The 27604-nt window shown below is 56.6% G+C and overlaps 3 protein-coding genes across 10 annotated transcripts; all 3 read right to left on the reverse strand.

The window, feature by feature from the left end:
* Positions 1 to 136: 136 nt before the first annotated feature.
* Positions 137 to 8131, reverse strand: MCOLN1 (mucolipin TRP cation channel 1). 3 transcript variants are annotated; one of them, XM_061188832.1, is made up of 15 exons: positions 7980 to 8131; positions 6310 to 6515; positions 5602 to 5769; positions 5358 to 5523; positions 4640 to 4748; positions 4300 to 4396; positions 3977 to 4076; positions 3665 to 3771; positions 3411 to 3560; positions 3163 to 3264; positions 2975 to 3058; positions 2609 to 2731; positions 2015 to 2230; positions 450 to 580; positions 137 to 345 (listed from the first exon to the last, which is right to left on the reverse strand). In XM_061188832.1, exons 1-15 carry the CDS (start codon positions 8008 to 8010, stop codon positions 309 to 311), a joined length of 1827 nt encoding a protein of 608 aa, XP_061044815.1. In that variant the 5' UTR covers positions 8011 to 8131; the 3' UTR covers positions 137 to 308. The 3 variants fall into 3 exon arrangements, 2 of the variants coding, with proteins under 2 accessions (XP_061044815.1, XP_061044816.1); XR_009700795.1 differs by lacking the exon at positions 137 to 345 and adding an exon at positions 698 to 1115 and having other exon boundaries at positions 509 to 580; XM_061188833.1 differs by lacking the exon at positions 2975 to 3058.
* A 1624-nt stretch (positions 8132 to 9755) lies between these two features.
* On the reverse strand, positions 9756 to 14496 carry ZNF358 (zinc finger protein 358). 6 transcript variants are annotated; one of them, XM_061190620.1, is made up of 3 exons: positions 14435 to 14496; positions 11810 to 11915; positions 9756 to 11563 (listed from the first exon to the last, which is right to left on the reverse strand). In XM_061190620.1, exons 2-3 carry the CDS (start codon positions 11880 to 11882, stop codon positions 9831 to 9833), a joined length of 1806 nt encoding a protein of 601 aa, XP_061046603.1. In that variant the 5' UTR covers positions 11883 to 11915; positions 14435 to 14496; the 3' UTR covers positions 9756 to 9830. The 6 variants fall into 6 exon arrangements, with proteins under 6 accessions (XP_061046603.1, XP_061046600.1, XP_061046602.1 ...); XM_061190617.1 differs by lacking the exon at positions 14435 to 14496 and adding an exon at positions 13622 to 13856; XM_061190619.1 differs by lacking the exon at positions 14435 to 14496 and adding an exon at positions 13346 to 13580.
* A 5792-nt stretch (positions 14497 to 20288) lies between these two features.
* Positions 20289 to 24681, reverse strand: SAXO5 (stabilizer of axonemal microtubules 5). The gene is given in 10 exon segments (XM_061189059.1): positions 20289 to 20516; positions 21037 to 21122; positions 21712 to 21896; positions 21898 to 21905; positions 22239 to 22345; positions 22427 to 22539; positions 22790 to 22896; positions 22999 to 23085; positions 23422 to 23477; positions 24111 to 24681. Coding segments are annotated over 10 exon segments (1548 nt in total).
* Positions 24682 to 27604: the final 2923 nt, after the last annotated feature.

Here is a 27604-nt window from a genome sequence, read left to right on the forward strand (position 1 = left end):
CCCCGCCCCCCGCCATGTTTGGAAGGTCACGCTGAGCCAGCCACACTGAGTGTGGCGACGCTTTAAAGGGACCGAAGACCAGTTGGCGCAGGGAATACCCCTCCCGCTAGAAATGAGAACAAGTTAATTTTCCCGTTTATTTAACACCCACTCTAACCCTCCCTATCCCACTCCAGTGTCCGACCCGACTAGCCCAGGCCCTCACAGGGCGCGACAGGGAGCCGGTCCTTAAAAAGCAAAGGCTAAAATAAATAAGCATGGGTCTCCGCAGTCCGGGGGCTAATGTCCTATGACGGTCCCAGTGCGAGTCAATTCACCAGCAACGAATGCTCCTCCGAAGCGTCCCTGGAGGAGGGTCGGTGTCAGCGGAAGCGGAAGGCATCAGTTCCCTGAGGCCCGCTTCCCTTCCCCCGAGCCAATCCCAAACCCAAGCCAACCCGGCCTCCAACCTGCCGCAGCAGCAGAGGAGGCTGCAGGCGGAGCCGCTCCCACGGCGGAATTTGCCGGAGGTGGGGCTGTCCTGGCACTGCGCGATGTAGGCCTGGAGCTCGCTCTCCTCTGCGCCCGCTCCGCCCGGGTGCTGGGGAGAGATGCCCGGCGGCCCGGCATGAAAGTGGCCTCTGACGTTCGAGGCCCTTGGATGCGCCCTCCCCTCCCCCTCCTCCCCCCTTCTCTCCAGTCATCTGGATCTTCTCACCGGTCCTCGTGGACCAACCAGGCTCCCACCTCTGGGCCTCTGCACCGTGCTGTGCCCTCCACCTGCTGTTCCTCGTGGTTTGCTTCACCCGGAGACATTCCCTGACCACTGAATGTGTGCACACCCTGAATCTTGGTCAGCTGGTGCCCTCCGCTGTGGCTCCAGCGCCTCGAGCCGTGCCTGACCCAATCTGGGTGCCTGACAACCACCCACTTGGGCGGGGGGCGGGCGGGGTGCAAACATCTGCATTCCCAGCAGCAGTGAATGTTCTGGCTTTTAGCCTTGTCTTCATCTCTCCCAACCTCACGGGGCCAATATCTCCTCTCCAAGTCCTTTCTGGCTCTAGGTCTTTGCTTTGGCTGTTCCTTCTCCCTGGTGCTCTCTCTCTTGGGCTCCTGTCTCATCAATCCAGACCTTCCTGAGAGGATGGAAAGGTGTGATATCTATGCTGTCCAAATCTGGTAGCTACTAGCCACATTGGCTTTTGGGCGCTTGCTCTGTGGATGGTGTGAGTGAGGAACTGAATCTGGAATTGTATTTCATTTTCATACTAGGGACTACTATTGGACAGCACATTCTAGCAACTTTCCTGGACTCAGCCCGACACGAGTCTAAAGCAGGGGCCTCTGTGTAACCTTCCATACTTCCTTTACACCTCTCATCAGTTGGCTGTTATACTCCCGTTTGTGCATCATTCATCCTGCCCGCCAGTCTTGGACAGACCATGTATGCCTGTTTCCTCAGATGCCTGGCACCCAGCACCAGGCTTGGCACACAGTAGGCTGTCACACGTGTTTGCTAAAAGATCCTGTCTATCTGCCACGCCCATGTTCTGCTCTGACCCTCGCAGCCTGCAGGACAACCACCCTTCCCCGGACCCACAGAACAGAGGGGTTGGGAGCGGGGCTTCCGGAATGAGACAGTCGTAGGTTGAGTCGGGTTCCACCACGTGCTTGGTAGCTGACCTTGGGCGAGTCACTGAAATTCTATGGCTTGGTTTCCCTGTCGGTGAAAGCAGACGCAGGAACCCTACCTGGCCCGAGCCCCACACCTTGATAAAACTTAGAGTGTGGCAGCTGTGACTGTGACGGTATGGGTCCCTCCTGGGCCCCCCCTATTCCAAGCCACCCTCTCCTTTGGCCTCGTAGAGTCTCCCACATTCTCTCCCTGGGTCCTCCTCTCCGCACCCCGCCGTGGCCAACCACGAGGGACTCAGAGCCCGAGTCTGGGGCCGTGCATGCACGCACGCACGCACGGCCCCACGGGGAGGCAGGGGGAAGGCAGGCCGGGGAGGGCGCGGGGGGGCCGGCAGCTGACCTTGATGGTGTCGTAGGCGCCGGTGATGAGCGCGATGAAGAGGCTGAGCACCATGTAGATGAACAGGCTGATGAAGGAGTACAGGTAGAGCTGGGAGAACAGCCAGACCAGGCTGCTGCGGCCCTGCTGCGCCTGCATCGCCGCGAACGTCACGAACATGTCATCGCCGTTGATGAGCGAGAAGAGGCACTCGGACACCATGGACAGCGAGCGGAACTGCCGGCGGGCGGGGTGGTCGGGGGTCAGAGGGAGCTGCGGGCACGGCTGGGGGCCGGGGTTGGGGGCTTTGGGGGGTCAGAGGGGACAGCGTACAGAGTACCAGTAGTCACGATAGGGCCACTTGGGGGAGGGGGTCACTGAATAATGACAAGGTCATAGAGTCAAGGCTAAGGTCACCGGGGACCAGAGGGGACAGTGGGTAGAACTGCTGCAAACTTGCTGGTAAGGAACCAGGGGTCAAGGTGGGTCATTCAGTGTCACCAAGTCAACAATAGATAGACCAGGAGTCAGGGGGCTCGGGAAGTAAGATGGGGAGCCAGGGATCCCTCATCTGTGGGTCACGAGCGCCACCCACAGGTCCCGGCCAGCCCCTACCTTCACATGGTAGGGCCCCAACACAATCCAGCCGCAGAAGCAATAGCCCAGGTAGATGACGGCCACACAGCAGCAGAAGCGCATGACGCTGGGCAGGGCCACCCGCAGCGTGGCGATGAGGATCTGCGGAGGGGCAGGGGTTGGGGTTGGGGGAGGGTGGGGGGGGTGTGTGTCAGCCATGGGGGCGGGACCACAAGCCAGGCGGGCCGTGAGCCTGCAAATGGGGTGAAGCCTGCCCAAGGGCATGATGGGGTGACCACAGAAGCTGGGATGACCGTCGACAAGGCAGGGTGGTGCTGAGCAGGCCCGAGGGCACCCCCTGGCTGGACTCAGCTCGGGGGGAGGAGTATGAAAGAGCAGGCTCACGTGACCCCTGCCCAAGTGGAGTGACAGGTGTGCCTGGTGTGGGCAGGTATGGGGAAGAGGCTCCTGGCGGGTCATCTGCAGGGCCTGGTGATGGCAATACGTGTACGAATTTATCTGGGGGTGGGGGTGGGAATTAAGGGACACGTGGCCGCCCCTGGGAGGGCCCCGCCTGCGTGTCAGAGGCTTACGTTGTACTTGTGGAAGAAGGTCAGGTAGCGGATGACACCGACCCAGACGAGCAGCGTCGAGGTGCCCAGGAGGATGCTGCAGACGTCATAGCTTGCCAGGTTCTAGGGGCAGGAGCAGCGTCAACCCCATCCAGCCTGGCCCTTCCCTGGGGATGGGGCCCCGGGCAGGCATCAGCAGGGGTGGGAGAGGGGGCCAGGGTCTGGAAGGAGACCCCGGGGCTCGGGGGCAGGACGTGGGCAGGACCCACCTTGGCTTCGATGCCGATCTTCATGATGGTGCCTGAGATGGTGAGCACGTCGCTGGTGACCAGCAGGATGTACCAGCCGTTGACAAATTCCAGCCGCTCCCACAGGCTGATGACCTTTCCCCGCTGCCGCCGCATGAACCTGACAAACTCCTGCAGGGGGAGGTGGGCGGGGTGAGGGCCGGTCCGGACATGGGAGGCGTGCCACCCCGGCCTTGGTGGTCCCAGAGCTGGGTAAGGCTGGGGGCGGCGCTCACGTTCTGCAGCAGGAAGCCTCGGAGCAGTGAGCGGGCGCACAGCAGGAAGGAGAAGGCACAAGTGAGGATCACGACCACATCAAACAGGAGCCGGAAGCTGTTGTCTCCTGTGGGGAGGGGGCCGAAGACAGGGCCAGGAGTGAGGCAGCTGGGCCAGGCCTAGGGGCCTTCAGGGCTGGTTTGGGTTGGTCATCAGGCTCATGGGTTTCTCTGGGTAAGTCGGGAGTTTGGTCCGTGCCGTTCTGGGGCTTGGGGAATTCCTGGGCAGGTTGCGGCCCCTGGTCAGTGCTAGTCTGGGGATTGGGGGCTCACCATGGCCGAAGACGCTGGGGTGCTTACACTCCTGGATGTGGGCCTGGGTCTCCAGGCTGATGGGGATACGCCCACTGTGTGCCTTATTGTCAAATGTGACCTGCAGGGGTGTGGCGGGGCGGGACGGGACAGAGTAAACCTCAGCAGACCTAGGCTCCCAGAGGCGCAGGACGGATGGTCTCTCCAGCCCCAGCCTCCTCCATCACCCCCACGCTGCCCTTGGCCGAGGGTCCCCAGCTCCAGGACTCAGAAGTCCCATGCCCCCCATGCCACCCCATCACTGGCCGGCCCCTCGCCCCACACCCCAGGCGTTGCGGGCTCACCAGGATGCTGAAGGTGTAGCAGTCTGGGATTTCATTGTTGATCAGGCTCTGGAGGTTGATGGTCTTCAGCTGGAAGTGGATGGTGACGTTGATCAGCCTGTGGGGGGGGGGGAGGCTTGGGTGAGGGTGAGGGGGCTCTGCCCATCCCTCCTGCCCCGGAGTGCCAGCACTCCTGCCCCACGCTGACTCTGCAGCTGGCAGAGGAAGTGCTCACATGGCAGCATCGGCATGGCCCGCCCCTGCCCCCGCCTGTGGGGAAGCGGCCGCCCCTCCCACCACCCCCACCCCTGAAGATGCCTGGAGTCCTGCCCCCCCCCCGGCCCCCTTGATGGGGCAGTACTTGTGGAATTTGAGCGTGAGGTTCTTGTAACTGGTGCTGCCATCCAAGAGGGAGAGCTCATCACTGGGGGGCACAGGGGGTCTCTCGGGAGGGTCCACCCGGATACAGTCTGAAGACAGGGAGTCAGGGAAGGGACACTGGGGACAGGGGAGGCACAGGCAGTTCTCCCCAGAGTCCCCGACAGACCCCTTCCCTGCTTTCCTTCCCCCTTCATACTTCGACATTTGTCGTTTGTTCCTGCTGTCTCCCCCTAGGGTCAGGCCTGGTCTGTCTCACTCCCTACACAGACCCTAGCGCCTGGCGCTCAGTGGGCCCCCAAATGTTTAGCGAATGAACGATAGTGAAACATAACACTCAGCCCTTCCCGCATGCCAAGCATTCTCCTAATCGTCAAATTATTAACGATCGTGACCACCCCGTCTCCTGGATGAGCAGGAGGCAAAGTAGATTGTAAAGATTTTTTTTTTTTTGATGTGGACCATTTTTAAAGTCTTTATTGAATTTGTTACAATATTGCTTCTATGTTTTTTTTTTTTTTTTTCTGGCTGCCAGGCATGTGGGATCTTAGCTCCCTCACCAGGGATCGAAACTGCACCCCCTGCATTGGAAGGCAAAGTCTTAACCACTGGACCGCCGGGGAAGTCCCTAAAGTGGGATTTTTTTTTTTTTTTTTTTTTTTTTTTAATGCCGACAGCTGAGCCCTGCCCGGCCCACTCACCAGTGACGACCATCGGGTCGATGTCAAAGGTGTCATTGGCTGGGTCCACGTGGCCCCGGTGGTAGTAGCACTGGCAGAGGGCCAGGGCCGAGCCATTGGCCCAGGGCCCGCCCCCGCCCCGCACGTAAGCATACCGCCCCAGGGACACATCGGGGAGCATCAGGTACTGTGGGCAAAGGAGGGGAGGGTCAGTCAGCCCCGCCCGTTCTCCCGGGCGGGCCCACCTGCTCCTGGTCGCCCGCACCTGGTCCACGGCGTGGAAGATGGCCTGGTACAGCTGCTCCCGGGTGTAGGCCGCGAAGGTGTCATCCGCCCCGTCCGAGTAGCCCAGCAGGAAGAGGTGCCGGAAGGCGATGGTGTTCTCCTCCCGGAATGTCACCGCCAGCTGGTTGCTGAGCCCAAACAGGATGAGCTGGCGGGAGGGACGGGGAGGATTGGCACTGCCGGCATGGGGTCTCCCACGGCGCATGAGTGGAGGCAGAGAAAAGAGAGGGCCCACCCCGTGAGGGCATGACCACCATACGTCCCCAAGGCGCAGCACACAGTGGCCACTCACAGAACTCGTGGCAACAACTAATGTTTATGAAATGTTTACCGGATGAATGTTCGAGAGTCAGCACGGCATCAGACTGCCAGGGTCCGAGTGCCACCTTCCAAGGCTCAGCTGCTATGTGACTTTGGACAAGTCCCTTAACCTCTCTGAGCCTCAGCTGTCCTATCTATAGAAAGGGGCAAGAGCAGTGGCTAGGACCTCAGAGGGCATTTGTGAAGCTTAAAGGAGCTGCTCCCGTGCAGATCCGAGAGGGCTTCCTGACGGATTAGTGCCACTGTCACTATCGTGATATGGGGCTGTGGGGTCAGGACTAGGCTCTGACTCCAAGATTCCCCTTCAAGGAAAACAGCGACCACAGGTGGCATTCTGCGGGGGGGGGGGGGGGCATGAAGGTCTCACCTGCACGGTGACCACCAGGATCTTCACCACCTGCAGCATGAGCTTGAAGGGCTTGCGGCCCTTGGCCCGAAATTTATCACAGGGGCTCATGAAGAAGTACTTGAGACGACGGCGGAGATCCTCCTCTTCTGGAGGGGTTGAAGGGGCTGGGGAAGGCCCCACCCGGGTCCCATACCCAGGTTTGGGTGTCAGGAGGCGCTCAGTCTCTGTGGGATGGGAGAGGGCAGTGGGGACCAGGCCTAGGCAGGTTCACCTGCCAATAGGGGAGGCAGGTCCCAAGCTCCAGCCAAGAAAGAACTCTGAGAAATCTAAGGAAAACCAGAAAATCTGTAACATTTTAGGGATATATGCAGCAGTGCTGGCTCAGCGGTTTCAAGTTACTCAAAAGGGCCTGAGATGATTCCTGCCCCTGCTCCAGGGCACTCAGCTTCCCTGAGCCTCAGCTACCTCGTCTGCAAAATGGGGCAATAAAATCTCTCACCAAGAAGCTAAGGATTTGACACTTACAAAGCATTCGGTCTCTGAGTCTCAATAATTCCTCAATGAATAGAGCCTATTCTATTTTTTTGGTTTGTTTTTGGTTTTTTTTTGGTTGTGCCGTGCGGCATGTGGGATCTGAGTTCCCCGACCAGGGATTGAACCAGGCCACAACAGTGAAAGCGCTGAGTCCTAACCACTGGACCCCCAGGGAACTCCTGAATAGAGGCTACTCTAAGGACCACTTATTCCTTTCCATCCTGACCAGTCCAAGAGGAAAGCCCAAGTTTTCAGCAACAGCTCGGGTCATAGCTGGTCACAGCAGCCCAGAACTGTTCCTGACACAACCCACCATCCCCACTGGGAGAACCCCGCTTCCTTCCAGGGTCTGGCTGGCCCCCTGCCTGGCATGGCCACCAGGATGAAATGTAGGCACCGTCAGAACCTGTCCGGCAGGGAGGGCCAGCCCCTGGTCCCTTTGGAGCTCAGATGCTGTCATGGTTGTTTACAAGACAGTTGGATGGGAAGCCAGAAGGGAGGCTGCCTCCCTGGCTGGGATCACAGCTAATCCATCCCAGACTCTACCAGCCAGGACATCTTTCAGGTGTCTGCAGCTAGCTTAAGAAGGGAAGATCAACACAAAGGGCATTCCTCCAGGCTGCCCTGTGAGAAGCGACTGAGCTTCCTTGTGTTTGGAGATCTGAAACTGAGTTAGGCGCCTGCGCTTAAAGTGGCAACCCCGCCCCCAGCACTCCTGCCTAAGTTTAGAGAGGCTGAACATTTATTTGCCTCCTGGTTTGTGGAAGGAAAGCCTGGGTGTCTGACGTGCGAGTTGGAGAAGCTGGGGCTCGCTGTCGGGGTTCCAGCAAAGCTGAGCAATCCGAATCTAGGCTCAGAATGCAAATCCTGGGACCCTCGCCGCCCGAGTCGGAAAAGCTGGAGATCCGCCAGCTGCCTGAGTTGAGGTACTCAGAGCAGAGCCTGGGTTCAGAAAGGGCGGTAGGAGTCCCGCCACTCCGAGGTCGGAGAAGCTGATGCCCACCCGCCGCCCAGGTTCTAGGAGCCGTCTGCCCATATCTACGCCAAGGGGACGCTGAGAGGTCAGCACCGGAGTTGAGGAAAGGGAAACCGGGAGCTCCGCCGCCCGTCCGCCGCACGCGTTCTGGGACTTGCGGGGCCGCCCGCGCCCTCACCTGAGCCGCGCGGGCCTACGGGCTCTGCCATGCCGGGGCGGGGAGCGCCGAACGCCGGCGGGCGCGGCGGTACAACCGGCGTCTGAACACCCGCTGCTGTCACTGCGGCCTCGGTCCCTCGCGGTGCAGCTTCAAACCCTCCCGCGTCAGCTGACTGGGGCCCCAGTCACGTGACCAGCGCGGCCCTGGAGGCAGGTGACGGGATCCGGTCCCTCCCCCTGCGCCACGACGACCCCTGCCGGAGCAGCACGCATGCGTGCCTCAGCTGGCGACTTGCCCTTAGGCGGTCCCTAGGTCCTAGCGCCGACGGGCGGAAATGTGCTGGGGGATGGGCTGGCTGCTGGCTCCGTCCTGGCTCCCTGTCATGCCCCAGTCCAGTGCTAACCTCTTGACTTCCATGTCCAGTGTTTGACCCCTTTCCCTCCGCGGTGTCGGATGATGATCCCATCTCAAGGCTGCCCCGCTCCATCCTCCCAGAAACTCCGCGTTACTCTCAACCCCCTCTCATCCGAACTATCATGAAATCCTACTTCATTTCCTAATTACATCCCAAATAGGACCACTTTTCCCCACTCGTATGGCTATAAACCCAGAGTCCCCCAACATTACCTATGGCCTGGACCACTGCAACAACCTCCCTGATCTTAGGCTCCCATTCCGGATCCCCTACATTCCACTCTCCATCCAGCAGCCAGAAGCATCTTCAAAAAATAATTCATATCAGTCCTCTGTCAGAACCTGCTGGTAGCTTCCCATTTCTCTGGGATGACAAGCAAACTCCCCACTTCAGTCTACCAGGGCCTTTCGTTCTGGCCCCGCCTAACTCCTCCCCTAGCTCATCTCTCAGTGGCCCCAGGGCCTTTGCACAATCTTGCCCTAGAGCGTAAAGGTTAAGAACTTAGGCTCTGGAAGGCAGACAATTTGGGTTTAAATCTAGGTGCTCCCAACCACCACTTCTGGGTCTTCCAAAAAGTCCCTTAAACTCCATGTGCCTCAGCATCCTCATTTGCAAAATGGGAATACTCATAGTTACCTGCCTCATGGAGCTGCTGAGAGAATTAAATGAGAAAATGCTACAGCATAGCACAAGCCTGGGCAAACAGTACTGATGATTAAATTAGAGGTTATTGGGATTATAAAGTCCTTCCTTGGGAAGGCTGTCCGCCATCAAAATCAGAAGTCTTGTTATGCTTCTTGTTGAATGTACCATACTCTGTAATTACATTTTAAATGTTTCTGAACTCGGTCTCTGAGCTCTGTGAGGGCCAAGGCCATGCTTATCTTGCTCCCTGCTGAGACCCAAGCAATCAACAGATGTTTGTTGAATGCATAAATGAGTGACCTCCTTTGTCCCGTGGTGTACCTGCAATGTGGGCTTTGAAGGGCAAGGGGTAAGTTAGGGGAGCAGACGGGGGCAGGGCCGCCCACATGGTTTCATATCAGCCTCCACTATCAGCCTGCTAGACGGTCAACATGCCAGAAATCCCACCATTCCTGGGAAAGCCAACTCCAAAAGGAAGGGAGTTAGACCACCCACAGGATAAGTCTGCCCCTGACAGGGGTGGCCAGGTCTGGGGGAGCAGAGAGTGGCAACTGCTGGGATGGACCAGTGTGAGACCTTGTGGCGGAAGCTAGGAAGCCTGGAGGATATTGTGGGCGGAGCCAGGACGTTGAGGTTCTATTTGTATGTTTGGCTCTGGCCATACCCTCCCATCTCCAGAAGAAGAGGCTGTGCATTAGAGAAAAAAGAGCAACAGGAGAACCACAACACAGAGCCAGGAGGAGTGGGAGGATTTTACTAACTGCACAACACACAACTTTCCCAGGCCCCTGCGGGTGCCAGCATGCCCTTCAGCCATCAGGCCCCAGCAGTGCCCCTTGCTCCTGCACCCACTCGGGACTCTCGCCGGTAGGGAGGACTGGGCTGACAGTATCATGGGTGGGAGATCCGGGGTCAGGGTGGGACTCAGAGCTGGGGTCAGGGCTGGGCACGGGATCCGGGTCGAGGCTGGGACCAGATCTGTGACCAGGGCTGGCCACAAGGTCGGAATTGGCATTGTGCCCAGGCTCCGGGTCAGACGATTTGACAGAATCAGGGGTGGGGGTAGATCCAGAGCCAGGGATGGGTTTGGGGCTGGGACTGGGGGGGGAGCCCAGCGCAGAGCCAGGGTCAGGGTCAAGACCAGAGCTGGGGCCGGGGCTGAGGCCCAGGCCTGAACCCAGCACAGAGACAGCATCAGGACCCAGAAGGGAGACCTGCCCCGGCCTCAACATCGAAGCGGGGCTGAGGCCCAAACCGGCGGCGGCCGCAGCAGCTGCAGCGGCCGCGCCCTCATGCACCCGCTTGTGCTTGGTGAGGCTGGAGGCTTGGCCGAAGGCCTTGCCGCAGAGCTGGCAGCGGTAGGGGCGCTCGCCCGAATGCACGTGCAGGTGCTGCAGCAGCGCCGAACTCTGCCCAAAGGCCTTGGAGCAGTGAGGGCAGGCGTAGGGCCGCTCGCCGGTGTGGATGCGCAGGTGATGCTGCAGGTTGGAACTCTGGCCGAAGGCCTTGCCGCAGTGGGGACAGCGGTAGGGGCGCTCGGCCGTGTGTGTGCGCTGGTGCTGCAGCAGCGCGGAGCTCTGGCCGAAGGCCTTGCCGCACTGCGGGCACGGGTACGGCCGCTCACCCGTGTGCGTGCGCAGGTGCTTCAGCAGCGCCGAGCCCTGCCCGAAGCCCTTGGCGCACACCGGGCACTTGTGCGGCCGCGGGCCGCCGTGCGTGCGCAGGTGCTGCGCCAGCAGCGAACCGTGCCCGAAGGCTTTGCCGCACACGGGGCAGTGGTGCGGCTTCTCGCCGCTGTGGCTGCTGCGGTGCTTGAGCAGCGTGGAGCGCCAGCCAAAGGCCTTGCCGCACGCCGCGCACTGGTAGGGCCGCGCGCCCGTGTGGATGCCACGGTGCTGGGCCAGCGTAGCGCCGTGGCTGAACGACTTGCCGCAGTCGGGGCAGCGGTAAGGCTTCTCGCCGCTGTGGGTGCGGCGGTGCTGGCTCAGACCCGAGCTGCGGCGGAAGGCTCGCCCGCAATCCGGGCAGGAGAAGGGCCGGGGCGGGCTGGCAGGTGCAGGGAGCACCGCGGGGCCGGCGGTCAGGACCTCGGGGGTGGCAGTGAGGTCGGACGAGACGGGGTCCAGGTCTGGGGTGGCAGCAGGACTGAGGGTGTCGCTGTTAGGGTCGAGAACCAGGGGGACGGGGCCGATGACGTCTGGGTCGTCAAAACTTGAAGACATGGGGTCGAGATCCTGGGGATCCGAGTCACGGATCCCCAAGATGGAGCTCGGAGCTTCCACATCGGGATCCAGATCCTCGGAGACAGGCTCCAGATCTTCATAGCTGGGGTCCACATCTTCAGAGACAGTGTTGAGGTCTTCCGGCTCAGGCTCTGGGTTTTCAGAAACTGGGTCCAGCTCTTCCCTCTTGGGGTCTAGGTCTTCTGAGTCGGAGTCAAGCTCTTCATAATTGGGCCTCGGGCCTTTGTGGCCTGGGTTCCTGACTAGGACCGAACGCCGCATCCCCGGTGTGGAAGTGCTGGCTGCTTCCGGGGCAGGATCTACAGGATGAGGGCAGAAGGTGAATGGAGGTAGGTTCTGGGGAACCGGGGGTCTCTTTTGGAGCCTAAGCAGGGAAGGGAGAGGGGGCCAGACCATGCCCCAGATCCCACTCCGGGGCACACACATGGATCATTCTCTTGTCTTGTACTGCAGGGAGATTTTGCACTCGCCCCCACCAGGGCAGGTAGAAGAGGGACCCTGGTGGGACATGGGGGTCGAAGGGAACTCTCTTCTCAGCCCCACACCTGGATAGAAGTCGTGGGACCCAGCACTAGAGGTCTCCAGTACCCAGCTCCATGGCTCTGCCCCTCTCTCCATCCTGGGCTCCTCCTCTCGTGGGCAGCTTGGGTCCTGTGGAGGAGAGAGAGTCTAGATACCTATCCCCTTGACCATGGCCCCTTCATGGGGAAGAGGGTGGGTGTCTGGGTTCCCGTGCTTTCCGCTAAGTACATGGCCTGAATTCCAGTCCCATAGTTGGGGGTGGCATGTTTGGGGGTTCCTAGTAGGGAGGGCGACCCCTGGCTCACCTCCTAGAGAAGAAGCATCCTGACCTCTGAAGCCTCTATCTGGGGGATGAGTGGGGCGGGGGCAAACAACAACTGGTACTCCTCACTGGGGGAGCGCAGAAAGACCCCTGGCTTGCTTCCTGGGGAAGAGACAACGTGAATTCCAAACCTTACAATTTTGGGGTAGGACTAAGTCAAAACACCTGTATTCTATCTTAAGATAGAAGATCCTGAATGCAGATTTCTAAAGCTAGAGTGAGTGTGGGGATATAATATGTGGGACCCCTGGAGGGAGCAGGGAGACCCATGGATCCATTAGCCAGGAGGGTAGGGACAGGTGTCGGTGTACCTGTTTGCCCAAGTAGATAGAAGATCCTGAATTCTAACCCCTAGCTGGGGTGGGCAAAATAATACCTGGGGCTCCTCTTGGGTTACTGGAGGGACCCTGGGCCATCTCCTAGGAAGGGGAGATTCCTGAGTGACTGACCCCACGACCAACGTACGGGAATGGGCGTCAGGAACTTTGGTCCCCTCCTGGAAGATCCTGAATTCTAGCTCCATGGCTAGAGGTAGGGAAGGGGGCAGAGAAACAAGCTGGGAAGCTTCCCTTCAGGGGAGCAGGAGGAACTCAGGATTACCTGAAGGGGAGGTGATGCCCACCACATGGCTAGGCCTTGGGGAGAAAACAACAAATAGATCTATTCCTGGGAGACAGGGGAGGACCTTTGGCTCTCCTTCTGGGGAGGGGGACCTCCTGAGCCACAACCCCAGAGCTGGGAGTGGGTACACAAACAGAGAGGCCTGAGTTCCTAGTTCACCTCCTTAAATTCCACGATGGAGGGTCAGGGGACAGTGCTGAGTCCCCTCCTGGATTCCCAGGGGGCAGGGGGACCCTTAGATTGGCTCCTGAATTCCCATTTCTGAGCTGCAAGCTAGGAGGAGAAATAACTGGGGTCCTTCTCTGAGTTCCTGGGGGGCAGGTGGAACCCTGGATCACCGCCTGGGGAAGGGGCTTCCAGAACTCTGGACCCCAAGACTGGAGAGTGAGGGGAACAATAACTGGGGTCCTGGGGGAGGGAGGGAACCCCTGGATCCCCCTCTTGAGGATGGGCCTCCTGAACTCCCTACCCCAGGCTGAAAGGTGAGGAGAACAATACCTGGGGCCACTTCTGGGTTCCTGGGGTGGGGGGTCTGGATCGCCTCCAGGGGAGGCGGGCGTCCTGGACTCTCGCCCCCACCCCAACTGAGGGGTTCTCCCCCGCCCCCCCGTCATACCTCCCGATTGACGACGCCCAGCTCGGGCCGGGCCCTCCCCCCGGGGCCGCAGCGGCGGAACCGGCGCGCTAGGCCCGCGGGTCGCGCGGCCCCCTCCCATCGCGCCGGCGTCTCTGCTCTCCCGGACCGGGGCTGGCGGCGCGTGAGGCGAGGGAGGGGGGTGGACAGAGGTCGCCCAGGGCCGCGCCCCGAGCCGGGGCCCCCCGTCCGCCCGCCCCCCTCACCCCCGCCCCATCGCGGCCGCCGCCCGCCCGACCAGCTCACGGGGACACTCACCCGGCGCCCCTCGCCCCAGCCCGGCCCGCCGCGCCCGCCGGCGCCCCCGGGGCCCGCAGGAAGCCCCCCGCCCGCCAGCCCCGCCGGCGGCCCCCTCGGCCCTGCGGCCCCGCCAAGCGCTCCCAGGGAGCGAGAGGGGCCGGCCGAGGGCCGCAGCGGGAGCTGCTGGGACTTGTAGTTCGCCCGCGTCCGCCTCGGCCGTCGCCATCGCTGCCCCCGCCTCCCCCCGGGCCAGCCTTTGTCCCGGCCCGGCCACCCGGCCGCGCGGCCGCGCCTTTGTCTGCGCCGCGCCCCGCCCGCGCTGTCCCCGCCGCGGCCTCTCTTCTTCTGCGTCTCTCTCAGCCGCTCGCGATCCCTCTCCGCCTCTTCCTCTCTCTCTCTCTTCCTTCTCTGTCGCTCTGTCCTTCTATTTCTCTGTTTCTCTCCATTTCAATCTCTTTGCCTCCCTTGCCCTCACTTTTTCTGCCTCTGTCCCTCTGTGTCTCTATCCTCTTCTCTCTCCCTGTCTCTGCCTCCTGCCCAGGTCTCTGACTCTCTCTGGTTTCAGGAAACACCGAACATTCTCTCTCTGTCTTGCAGACTGGCAACGCACATCAGCATAGTCAAGACGCTGAGAATTTACAAACTTGTGTATCTTTACTCAGTCCAGCATTTCTCTCTAAGACTCCTCCTCCAAGGAAAAGAGTTGGGGATACTGAGTGTTTCCTCCTCCTCCTCCCTGGTCACGCACCGCTGTCACTGGTGGAATCCCCGTGCCTGATGCTCCCTTTGAAGCCTAGACCAGATCTGGGAAGCACTCTGGGCAGACTTTACCTGGAGACACAGATCCCTGTGAAGAGGGTGTGAAATACAGCCCCGGCAGCTGGCAGCTGGGTTGTGTGATGTCCTTCCCTGAACATAAACAACGATCCCAGAATATAAACAATGATCACACAAGGCCGCTCTGTGACCGCGTCTGAGCCGAGATAGACACAAGGACACTATGCAACCACAAAAATGAATACACACCCCCCCTCCCCCCCCAACTAACTCAGATGACCGCTGCTTCTTCCCAATGACTGCCCCATGTCCATCCTCCCACTTCTGAGATAAGAATCACCAAAATACGCAGTCCCAGTCGCCGCCGATCTGCTCCCTGCTTCCTGACAGCACCAGGCTAGAATTGCTTCCACTCTCCTCTTCTTAAAATTACCCAGCACAAGCCTGAATCTTATAAGATGCCCTCCTGTCCCCCAACTCTTCTGGAGATGCCCCACGGTTCCCCGCTATGGGATCTTCCTTGCTGCGCAAGCTAAAAAATTTTTTTTGACTACAGGTGTGCTTCTGATGGTCTTTGGCTGGTGAATTTTTCAACACCTACCCTTGCATGCAAATCAGGCCTCCAGGAGGCTTCGCTCTTCCTTCCAGAACCTTCTAGATCTGGGCTGAACTTATGGCCTGAGACCTGCTTTCCAGCTCTCTGTGGAGAAGCCAGCAGCAGATCTGAGAGACTTGAGACTGCAATTGGATTATGTTGCTTGTTCTTCATCCTGCTGGATGATCCCATTACAAATAATACTTGTAATGACAGCTGTCATTTCAGTCTGCCCAGTATGTCTCTCAGCACCTTGCTTTCCCTTTGTGGAGCCCCCTCCACTACTCCAGATGGACCCATGTCTAACACAGCCCCCCCAGTACCATGCGATCTAAACTTACCAACCTGAGAACCCCACCCCCTGGCCACAATGAGGTCTGGGATGAAGCCATGAAGTTGGAGAATCTCTTTCTTCCTTTGGGATTGTGAGCTGTTTATAGGCTTCATTCTGCCTGCACCCACCTTCCTCAGCTGTCTGGAAGAACAGTCTGCAGACTGAAGCCAATCTATACCAGGATGTAGAGGTGAGAGACAGAGAGACAGCTCTAGCTGTATTGGTTGAGCTCTTGGACATAGCCATACCTGGAGCCGGAAGCCCACAGTCTTTTCAATATCACGAGCCAACAAATTTCCCGGGTATTTGAGCTAGTTTAGTGGGTTTCTGTCTCTTGCAGTCATGACAGTCTTGACTAATTTAGACATGATTTCCAGAAAAGGGAAGGGTATTGAAGGAAATAACTTAAAATGTGAAATTGGCTGAACAAAGGTGAAGTAGAGGGCCAGGGCCACCTTGACATATATATTCATTATAAAGTGAATAGGGCTTCAAGATTTGTGCAGTGCACAACCTCCCCAGATATATGTGGCAGCCCTGTAAAAGGGCCTTGCTCAGGAAACCAGAAATCTGTTATGTTGAAGAAAAATAGCCGATTAAATTGTTGCCCATTTTATCTTCGCACTCTGTGTGTCACCTGAGACTGTGGCTCGAGCAGCTTTGGAGGAAAATATCAGGATGTTGGAATATGTGGGAGCTTTCATGAAGTCTTCGGCAAGGTCTTATAAGATAGACACAAGCTACCTCTATGTGCTCCTTCTTTTTTTAATAAATTTATTTATATTTATTTATTTGGCTGCACTGGGTCTTTACTGCTGCACATGGGCAGTACTCTTTGTCACGGTGCATGGGCTTCTCATTGCGGTGGCTTCTCTTGTTGTGGAGCACGAGCTCTAGGTGGGCAGGCTTCAGTAGTTGTGGCTCGCGGGCTGTAGAGCACAGGCTCAGTAGTTGTGGCACCGGGGCTTAGTTGCTCCGCGGCATGTGGGATCTTTCTGGACCAGGGCTCGAACCTGTGTCCCCTGCATTGTCAGGCAGATTCTTAACCACTGTGCCACCAGGGAAGCCCCTATGAGCACCTTCTTAAAGCAGAGTCTAGCACCTGCTCAATTTTGTGAGATCGCTAGGGCTGAATTCTCTGCCCCAAGCTAAAAGAGGAAGTTAGTACTGAGATGGGGAGATAAGATTGCGCTTATCAGAGATCTGGTGGGCTCTTAATGCCTCAGCCTTTCAAGCATTGAACACTGAACACTGCCTGTCTATAAAGGCACAATTACCCTCATTGGGAAGAGCCTATTGGCTGAGTCTTTCTGCCCTCTAGATTGTAACCTGGGGCAAGATAGATGCTATGGGGCTGGGCAGGCACAGGTCTGTTGCTAGGAGACAGGATCCAGCAAGATTGGGCTCCAGACTCCAAGATCCTGGTGAGGTTTGGGGAACCAAATCACCCAGGCATCCAATCACAGCATTCCATCCCTCTGGGCACAGTGATTGGTTCACAGCTGGACATATGACTCAAATGGGCCAGTCGGAGGGTTGTTAAATTCTAGCGTGAGGAGTTGCGGGGAAGACCTCCACCCCTTCCTTTGGGGCTTTAATCATTAGGATTTGGGTTTTGTTTTGTATTGTTTTTGCTTTTGTTTTTTGCCACTGCTTGGACTGAGAGGCGGCAAGGGAGAGAGCATGCCTGATGAGGAATTAGCAGCCTTGATGTTAGACCTAATTACAGACTTTCTTGTTTCTAAGTCAATAAAATCCCTTTCTGCTTGAGCAGATGCAGCTGGGTTTCTGACACTTGCAACAAAAATACCCAAAACATTAACAAAATTTAGGCACTGTTCATTGGGCTGCAGCCAAGTGCGAGGCCCTGTTTTAAGAATGGTATATGCGGGCTTCCCTGTTGGCGCAGTGGTTAAGAATCCGCCTGCCAATGCAGGGGACACGGGTTCGAGCCCTGGTCCGGGAAGATCCCACATGCCGTGGAGCAACTAAGCCCATGCGCCACAACTACTGAGCCTGTGCTCTAGAGCCCGCGAGCCACAACTACTGAAGCCCACGCGCCTAGAGCCTGTGCTCCACAAGAGAAGCCACCGCAATGAGAAGCCTGCACACTGCAATGAAGAGCAGCCCCCGCTCGCTGCAACTAGAGAAAGCCTGCGCGCAGCAACGAAGACCCAACGCAGCCAAAATAAATAAATAAATAAATAAATAAATTTATATATATATATATAAAAGAATGGCACACACATTTTATTTACTCCTTGTAACCACCTCATGAAGGAGGAACTGTTGCCATCCCCATTTTACAGATGAGGAAAGTGAGGGTCAGAGCATGAAATCATTTGCCTAGGGACAGAAAAAGACAAGTCTGCTGCTTAGCAATGATTACCATTGACAAAATGTTTTCCTTTAAAAATTAATCTGGGGACTTCCCTGGTGGCGCAGTGATTAAGAATCCGCCTGCCAATGCAGAGGACACAGGTTTGATCTTTGGTCGGGGAAGATCCCACATGCCATAGAGCAACTAAGCCCGTGCACCACAACTTCTGAGCCTGCCTTCTAGAGCCCTCAAGCGACAACTACTGAGCCCACATGCCGCAGCTACTGAAGCCTGGCGCCTAGAGCCCGTGCTCCACAACAAGAGAAGTCACCACAATGAGAAGCCTGCGCACCGCAACGAAGAGTAGCCCCGCTCGCTGCAGCTAGAGGAAGCCCACGCACAGCAACGAAGACTTAATGCAGCCAAAAATAAATAAATAAATTTATAAAAAAAAAAAAAATTAATCTGTTTTCCCATGTTCAGTCCTATTTTACTCGTCTTATTTCATAAGTCTTTTTAGTTTTTGTAGTTCATATGAAATGCCTTTTCTGGGGGGTAAGTGGGATATAGGAGGGATAGACATAAATCCATAGAATACATCCAGAATCATCATAATGTAGTGTCTTTCTGTACTGAAGACATCTTGAGTAAAGTTTCTGTTTTTTCCTGGCAACCCATCCTGGGGCTGGTCAGTTCCATTGTTAGAAAATGCTTCAAGTTGTGCTGAAATCTGCTTCCTTATAACTCCTACCCATTATTTCTCATCTGATGTCTCGGTTGTTTAAACCATTCCTAGAACCAGGCAGGAGTACACATAATCCTGCAGCTGGAGCTACATGGAATCAAAGCAAGCTTTCTGAGCTTCCTGGCAGGCAAGGCAAAAAGGAGAAGCTTTTTGTACATGTAGTCTGGTCAACAAGCAGACCGGCTTTACCAGGAGAGCCTAATTTTATCCTAGGAATCATTGTAGGAAGGGTTTATTGCAGTGGTTCTCAACCAGGGGCAACTTTTCCCCCCAAGGGACATTTGGCAATGTCTGGAGACAATTTTGGTTGTCACAACTGGGCGGGGGAGAAGGAATGTGCTACTGGCATGTAGTGGGTAGAGGTCAGGGATGATGCCAAGCATCCTACAATGCACAAGACAGCCTCCAACCGCAAAGAATGATCCTATCCAGAATGTCAATAGTGCCGAGATTGAGAAAGTTTGTTTTATCATGAGGTAATTCAGACAAGTGTCATCTACATCATTAGTGGAAGCAAGCAGAAGAGGTGTTCTGCCTCTAGCAGACCCTCTCATGGTCAACATGGATACCATGACTGCAGCCAAAAGGTCCATCTTGTCCCCTTGGGACCCAAAACTGGACTCCTCTCCTTCCTGTGGAAATGACAAGCTGGTCTCACAGAATTGCTGCCCATGGGGAAAGGGCTCCTGGACAGGCTTGAGGTTGGCTCTTAGTGGCCCATTGGATTGGGGGCCTTGGTCTTTAAAGGTCTGTCTACAGGGTCAGGGAGCCGTGTTCATTCCCTGAAACCAGATTTTCAACAGCCTGCAGAGGCAGGGCCCAGGCACGGCCACCAAGGCCCATCTTATCGCCCCAGACAGATCTGGCTTCTTGGTGCTGATCTCATCAGACCCCAAGACTTTCAAGGTGGGGTGCTGTCCAAGGTACTAGTCCTTGACATACTTGATGTCCTTGACATACTTACCAGCTTCAAGACTCCGCCCCATACTCCTCATTTCCATCCTTTTCATTCTGTCTCTGGCTGAACACCTATCCCCTTGGGCCTGATCACATCCTGATGACTTTTGTTGATTTGCCCCTGGAGCCAGCTGTGATCTGGGGGCCAGCTGCCCAGCTAGCCAGTGCACCAACCATTCAGCTTCCAGCCTCTGCTCACAATAGGGGACATTGCTGGGCCATTCTCAGCATGTCCACACTTTCATGCCCCCTCTGAGCCTCACCCAGTCTCTCAATGATTGAGCTCCATCCTACACCCTCCTTACCTTCATCCTTGGAAAGGAAGCTCTCCCTTCTTGACCCCAGCCACACACACTAACCAGTGTGTACATTTCTCATTTATAACAATCTAATGAGAGAGAGCTATTATTTATCTCCATTTTACAGATGAGCAAATAGAGGCTCAGAGGGGTCAAATGACTTGCCCAAGACTACTTTCCAGGACATGGAGGAGTCAGGATTTGCACTCTGTCCATTCAGCCCCAAGAGCCTACATTCTCAACCTCTCACCACACTGCCTCCGTTCAACACTGTAACTCCATCCTCCCACACCATTCAGAACTTTTGGCAGCGAGAATTCCCTGGCGGTCCAGTGGTTAAGACTCGGCGCTTTCACTGACGTGGACCTGGGTTCAATCCCTGGTTGAGGAAGTAAGATCCCACAAGCCCTGTGGCACAGCCAGAAAAAGAAAGAAAGAAAGAAAGAACTTGTGGTATCACCTGAACACCTTACAAGCGTCGGACCGCCAAGCTTTTGCACAAACTGAGATGGCCTCCCTGCCCAGAGTGGGATGACACCCAGGGTCTGCAGAAGTTCAGGGCTTCTCCATGGAGTCATTCTCTCACCAAGCCCACAGGCACCCTATCCTCTTTCATGGCTGATTGATGGAAAGTGGTGGGATGTTGCCAAAGTGGTGTTTATTGCTGGCTACGGCATGGGTAGGTAGGGGTCTGGGGGGCCCGAGGGTCCACCTTCCCAGCCCCACAGCCCCACTGGTGAGGGGAGCCCAGGGGCACATGAGTCTCCTGGAGGTCGTCCCATCTCAGCACTGCTGGGCCCTGGTACTTGAAAGCAAACTCATCCTTGTTTAGGGTTGAGAAGAAGCGCTGTCTACCCAGCGGGGGCTCCAAGTGGCTATACTTGCACTGTGGAGTCAGGGTGGGGAGCCTCGCAGGGCAGCCTGGAGGATGGCTGGGCCCCCCTGGCCCCCCTGTAGTTCCCGCACCACCTTGGGAACATCAAAGAGTGGGGAGCGGCTCAGCGCAGTTTGGCTGATGATTGGGTCCTGGGGAGGTGGGCAAAAGGGAACCCCAGGTTGGGCTGACCCAGGAGCTGGATGAGAAGCTGGAGAGAAAGCAGGTGGGCCCCTGGAATGACCCCAGGGCTGGGTTGACCCTAGGTGACTCTGAGCTAACCCTTGGCTTGGAGTATAACTGTGGCTGGTGATACGAAGATGACCCTGACATGACCCTGGGGCTGAGCTAGAGATGACCTGGGGCTGGGATGACATTAAGATGACCCTGAGCCTGGGGTGACCCTAGAGTGACCCTGAGTGGACTTGAAACTAACTCTGAGTCTGAGTTGATAGTATAATCTTTCTGAGATAACTCTACACTGATTTCGGGGGTTACCTGGTTAGAGAGATACCCCTTCCCCCTCCCTCACCCGCTGTGGCATCTCCTCAGTCATGGAGGCTGGAGCTATTCTGTGTGGCTTCAGCATCTTCTGGTTCATGGTTAAAAAATCTGTTTCTGGAGATTTGGGAGGGGTGGCTGAGCTGAGGGGCTGAGGGAGAAAAGGCAGGGCCCAGGGGGAAGGGACATGGGAGACTAAGGATGGGGTAAGTGTTCAAGGGCGACGCCTGGGCTAGTGCTGAAGTTGTCAGGGGAGGAGGATGGATTATGAGGCAGGGAGGATGGGGCAGCCAGGGTAGGGCTGAGGACGCCAGGGGCGGGGCAAGGGTAGACTAGCCAGGGTCGGGGGCTGGGAGGGAGGGGTGGGCAGGAAGAATAGGCTAGCTGGTCAGGGGGCGGAGCCAGAGTGTCGCAGAAGAGGAGGGGTAAGAGTCACGAGAGAGCGGATATGGAGAGGGGCGGGGCCAGACCAGAGGGGCGGAGTCATGCAGCGGTGGGGCCATGACGGGGTGGGGGGGGCGTTGGGAGTCACGATCACGAGGGAGTGGGGTTGTTCAGGGTCAGAGTTGGTAATCTTGGCTCATGGGGTGGGATCTAGCCCTTCAGGAGGCGGAGCCAGACTCGGGCAGGGGGCGGGGCGGGATTGGCCGGGGGCGGCACCACAGCTGTGGCAAGGGCGGGGCTTCCGAGGTGGGGCCGCGCTCACTGCCTGTGCCCTGGGGCAGGTTGCTTTGCAGCAAGTGGAGGTTGAGCGCTTTCGGCGGCTTCTGCATCCCGGGGGGTAAATAGTCTGCGCCCATGGAGGTCTGGAAGAACTGTCCGAGAAGCGACGGCTCCCCTAGGGTTATGTGACTCTGCAATTTCTCATGAGGCACGTGGCGGCTGGGTGGCGGGCAGCGGCTGTAGGACCACATGGCATCTGGGAAGCTCCAGGTGTCAGGGATGTCCCATGGCCAGGACGGAGGGCAGAAGTGGGCTCTGTGTGACAGCTCACACTCTCTCTGGGTCCCACGTGATGGCGCTGGGAGTTGGTACTGTTATCTCAGTTTCCAGGCAGAGCCACTGAGGTTTGGAGTGGTTAAGCAACTCACTCACGCAAACAGATCCAGGAGATCCCCGCACACATGTCGAGCTCCCTCCCACCTCAGGGCCTTTGCACTTGCTATTATTCACTCTGCTTGGGAAGCCCTTTTCCCTGATGAGCCCTGCTGCCTTCTTCCCCTTCCTGCTGACCTGGCCGTGGAAGAAGTGCGTGGAGGTGGTGAGGCTGCCCGGACCAGGGCACCCATTTCCTTCCCGATGTGCGACTCCGGAGTCTGCGTGGTGAAGAACAAAAGGCTCTGCCAGTGGCAGAGTAGGTCCTGAGCAGCTCTGAGAGGCTGCTGTGGGAGCGAGGGGCGGGGCAGGCAGCAGGCTCTCACCTGGCTCCCCGGCATAGAAGTGTTCACCCTTGGCGGTCCTGTCGTGGAAGAGGCCATCTCCAGGTCGAATATTCACACAGTGGATGTGGGCTGAGGCCTGGGCCTTGTCATGCCTGCAGATAAGGAGGTGGGAGAAGGAGGACCCATCTGATCTTGTCCCTTGCAACTCCCAGGAAAAAGGAGAGAGGGACAGGCTTTCTAACGGCCGAGCTGTGGGGTGCTAATCGTGGGAAGTGTGGCATAATAGTGGGTCTTGCCTGTGGGTGATGGAGAATTCAGAGGCACAGCATTGGCCCTAGAGCCTTAGGTGACACATCCCACATGTCATTGAGAGCCGTTTGCTGCATCTTAGTAGTAGGCCACGGTCCCTTCGTACCTGTCTGGGGGCAGAACCTGTAGGCTTGTTTCTGCTCTGCACACATGGGCCCATAGCCAATCTTGAAGTCTCCCAGTTCTGTGCTGGAGGAGGCCTGTGGGAGGACAGGGGTGGGAAGGGCGAGACCACCCAGCGCCCACCTCTGCTCCTCCCACCCCCACCCCCCGCCAGCAGCACCAGCCCAGCCTCGATTTACCCTCTTACACGTCAAGGCAGATGGGCCTGGAAGGGCCTGGAACTGTCTCTGGTAGGAGGTGCTGTCATCCTGTCTCCTGTGCTCCCACTCCAAAAATAATAAAAAATAATGAGAACAAGGGTGTTCCTTGGTGGCCTAGTGGTTAGGATTCCGGGCTTTCACTGCTGTGACCCGGGTTCAATCCCTGGTCGGGGAACTGAGATCCCGCAAGCTGCGTGGTGTGGCCAACAATAATAATAATAATGACAACAAGAGTAGCTACCAAGTTTTGAGCCCAGTACCTAGGTTAAGTGCTTTGCACCTCATTTGGGGGGCCGATATTATTCCCCCCCCCACTTGAAGCCTCCTTGAAGCTTGGAGAGGTCAAATAACCTGCCAGAAATAATAGAAATTCAGGACCAGGTGGAGTCAAAGCCAACTGACAATCCGTGAACCCAGCTTGGAGGGTCTCTGACTAGTGATGTCTACCAGAAGGTCCTCTGTACCACAGAATTGGAAAATCATATGAATGACAGCGACCCTTTGTTGAGTGCTCAGTATTTGACAGGCGTATTCTGCACTCGGGGCTCTTTCGGCTTCACCAGTAACTATAAAGTGGGGCCCTGTTGTTGTACCCATTTTGCAGATGAGTGAACTGAGGCTGGGAGAGGTCGACTTGCTCAGAGTCACACAACTACTAAGGTCGCAGGGCTGGGGTGGTGGTGGGGGACACTTAGCAGATTTGTCTGACCCCAAACCAGCTTTCATGACTTCGGGCCACCGCACAGCACCCTGGAGAGATTTGGGAGACATGCCCATTGTGTGGATGCAGAAACTGAGGCTCAAGGAGGTTCCAGTGTGTCTCAGCCTCTGCACTATTGACATCTGGGGCTGGATAATTCTTTACTGTGGGAAGCTCTCCTGTGCGTGGTAGGATGTTCATCAGCATCCCTGGCCTCCAGCCGCTCCCTGACGGTACCACCTTCTGCCCCCACCCCCACGCCCAGTTGTGAAGACCAAAATATGATCCCCAGGCTTTGCCAAATGTCCTCTGGGGTGGGCGCAGAATCCCCGCTCGCCATGAGAACAATTGTGTTGGGTAAATTGCCTAGGGTGCCCGGGCGCGCGCTCACCGAAGTGGCAGGAGGGCTCGCGGGGCTTCCGGCAAATGTCGTGGAGCGGGAAGAACTCCTGGTGGGCGGTGGGCGGGATGGGCAGCTTGGCTCGGTCGCGGGATGGCACCGAGTCGCGGTCGAAGACGCGGCGCGCGCCGCGGATCTGCTCGCTGGCGCGCTCCGGAAGCGCCGGCCAGCCGAAGTGGGCGCGCGCGGTGGAGAGGCCGGTGCGGGCGCGGGAGTCCGCGTGCGCGTGCAGGTTGCTGGCCTGCATGGCGAGCGTGCGCTCCCATGCCAGTTCCCGCTCCCGCTCCCTCGACAGCAGCGGCGACGCGGGCGCATACGCGCAGTCCGTCTCCGACAGGAGCTCCTGGCCGGCCCAGCGCGCGTCCTGTTGGAAGAGGGACGCGCAGGGCGGCGGCTGGCACAGCGGCCCACGGGTAACGTTCCGGTAGGCGGGAAAATCCCGGTGCGACGTGGACTGCTTGGCGTCCACGTGCAGCCGCGGGTCGGGCCCCAGCGCCAAGTGCGAGGCCTTGAGGAGTTCCAGCCAGGACATTGGGCATGGCAGGAGGGGTCCCGCGGCCATCGCAGGACGCAGCGCCACCTGTGAGGGCGCGGAGAAGGGACTGAGCAGGTGCCCGCGGAGTCAATGCTGCCTTTTACTCCTTTCTCTGTGCCAGGCACTGGACATCATAATAAACAGGTGTAGGGGATTCCCTGGTGGCCTAGTGGTTAGGACTCTGGGCTTTCACTGTGGGGCTCGGGTTCAATCCCTGGTCAGGGAACTGAGATCTCGCAAGCCGGTTGGCACGGCCAAAAAAAGAAAAAAGAAAAAAAAGAAACAGGTGTAGCCCCTCTGCCTGCCCCCAGGGAAAGTAGAGCTATAAATCATCACTCGTATGGCACTTATAGTGTGCCAGGCACGGTTCCAGGCCCCCAGAGGGGGTCCATCATTAACAGATCAAGAGCCTTGCCTTTGTGGAGATGGTAATGGGGCCCAGAGGGGACAAACAATAATGTATAAACGTAATCACATAACTTGCAGAGTCAGTTACAAGCTGATAAGTGCTGTGGGGAAAAAAGTCACACAGGGTAGAAGGATGGGGTTTCGGGTGGAAGGGTTGTAGTTTTAAATAGGGAAGGCATCACTGAGATGATAGTTGAGCAAAGACCTGGAAAGGGGCAGCGGGGCATTTGGGTATCTGGGGGTAAGAGCATTCTGGGCAGAAGAAACAGCAGGTGCAAAGGCCCTGAGGCTGGTGCAGAGAAACGGGAAGAGCTGCAGAATTAACCACTGTATTTGACAGTTTGCTGCCGGAACCCACTCTCCTCACTCGCAGTCAGTTGTCAAGGCCATGGCTCTCCGCTCCTTCATGTCTGGGAACCCACTTCCGTCTCTCTGCCCAACCCTGGCCACTGTCCCATCTCTGCCACACACCCCCTCACTGGTTTTCCTGCCCTCTGCAGTTGTCCCAGGTCCTGACTATTCCTTCTGTCCTCAAGCTGTTTGAGGTTTACACACCTCCTACTCATTTCTCTGGGCTTTTAGCTCCGGGCTCCCAGCACCCCACTTAGCCGACTGCGACTTTCTGGTCTTTGCTCAGAGCTGAGGTGTCTCCCTCACCCTCCTCTCTGCACCTTAGAGACCAGACCCTTGGATGCCACCAGAACCCCTGGCTCAGCCTCACCTCCTGCGGGAGGCCCTCCTGGATCACTTCAGCCCACAGCTATTTGCTCATGTCAATCTCTTTAGAAAACACATATCAAAGGTTTTAACGAAACCACAGTGGTTTTTTTTTTCTTTTTTCTATCATTTCACCACCTAAAATAAAATACTTGAGGGTCAAGAAGATTTCAGATAGTCTGTGGGAGAATCTGACAACTGAAATGACTAGCCGGGTCACCTTGGAATAAGTAACTGGGCTCCTGTGAGCTTCATTTTGTTTCCTGATCAGGGATGAGGGGAGTGTATTTACCTCGAGGGGGGGGAAGGGGGCTAATGAGTCTTAGAAGACGCGCTTGGCATGGGCCTGACCCCTGAGACTCTCTCTGTCCCCGGTCTCCCAGAGGATGCTCAGATGTTCCGAGTCTGCATCCAAGTGTGGTCCAGCCCTGCCCACTGTGACCCAATAAGCTGCCTGGGACAACGCTATCACAATGGCCCCCCAGAAACTCTGGGGGGGGGGTAACGGGAGGAAAATCAGGAGCGAGGCCAGAGGATCTTGCCTCCTGAGAGATCAAGGGAGCCTGGCCAGTGACTTCTCGAAGACTCAGTTTTATCATCTGGAAAATGGGGCTAGGAATGGCAACCACTTCAGTGTGGAGGATTTGATGTCAGAGGCCGCTGATGTCCATTATCCGCATTTCCCCAGGTTTTCCTCCTTGTCTGCTTTCTAACACTCTTCTGCACAGGATAGGCCAAACTGTCTGAGTCACTGTACCGCTTAATGCCACTCCAGGGCTCATATACCTCCAATGTAGCCTTAGAGACATCTGTGCTCTCCACCTCCAGCCCCAAGACCGCCAGGAACACACATGTATTTGAACACATAGGGCTTGTTACTTGTTGCAGCGGGGAGGGCATACTCTATGGACCTATCAGACTTGGGCTTGTTTTAGGTGCTTCCTGGGAGGTTTCAGTAAGCGGGGCTTTGCTCTGTGTTGGATGCTTTTACCGGTTGGAAATATGACTTCCTTTTTTTGAGATGTTCTGACAAATAAAAATAATATATAAAAACATCAGGACAGGGAAGAGGGGGCGGGGAGATGGGAAGTTGATGCTTAATGGGGACAGAGTTTTAGTTTGGGAAGATGAGAGAGTTCTGGAGGTGGATGGTGGGGATGCTTGTACAACAGTGCGAATGCACTTAATGCCACTGAACACTTAAAGATGTTTAAAATGGTCAGTGTTATGTATATTTTACCACAATACAAAAAAATTTTTAAAGGAAAAAGCAATTTCTTAAAAAAAACAACTAACAAACAGATGAAATAAAAATGTAAGGGTGGTGAACCTGTCCCACTTCATGGTGCCCTAAATCACTTACTGAATGGGATCTTCCCTTCCTTCCTCTCTCTTTCCCTCCCTCCCTCCCTCCCTCCCACTCTCCCTCTCCTCTCCCTTCTTTCCTCCCTCCCTCCCTTCCTTCCTCCTTCCCTCCCTTCCTTCCTTCCTCTCTCCCTCTCTCTCTTTCTTTCTTCTTTCCTTTCCATATAGTTGACATAACACTGTGTGAGTTTAAGGTATACAACATACCGATTTTTGATACATTTCTATTGCAACATGGTTGCTATTGTAGCCTTAGCCAAAACCTCTATGGTGTCACATAACTATCACTTTTTTCTAGTGTCTGCAACAATTAACATCTGGTCTCTTGGTGGGTTTAATGTTTATAATACCGTCTTCTGGTCTGTCGTCCCTGTACTTTGAATTTGAGCTCCAGGACTTATGTACTCAGTGGGTTCCTTTTCATTCAATGCAAGCAAAGTGTTGTTTTGTCCACTGGGTC

This window comes from Eubalaena glacialis, chromosome 4 (genome assembly GCF_028564815.1).
Source record: "Eubalaena glacialis isolate mEubGla1 chromosome 4, mEubGla1.1.hap2.+ XY, whole genome shotgun sequence".
Lineage (NCBI taxonomy): Eukaryota > Metazoa > Chordata > Mammalia > Artiodactyla > Balaenidae > Eubalaena > Eubalaena glacialis.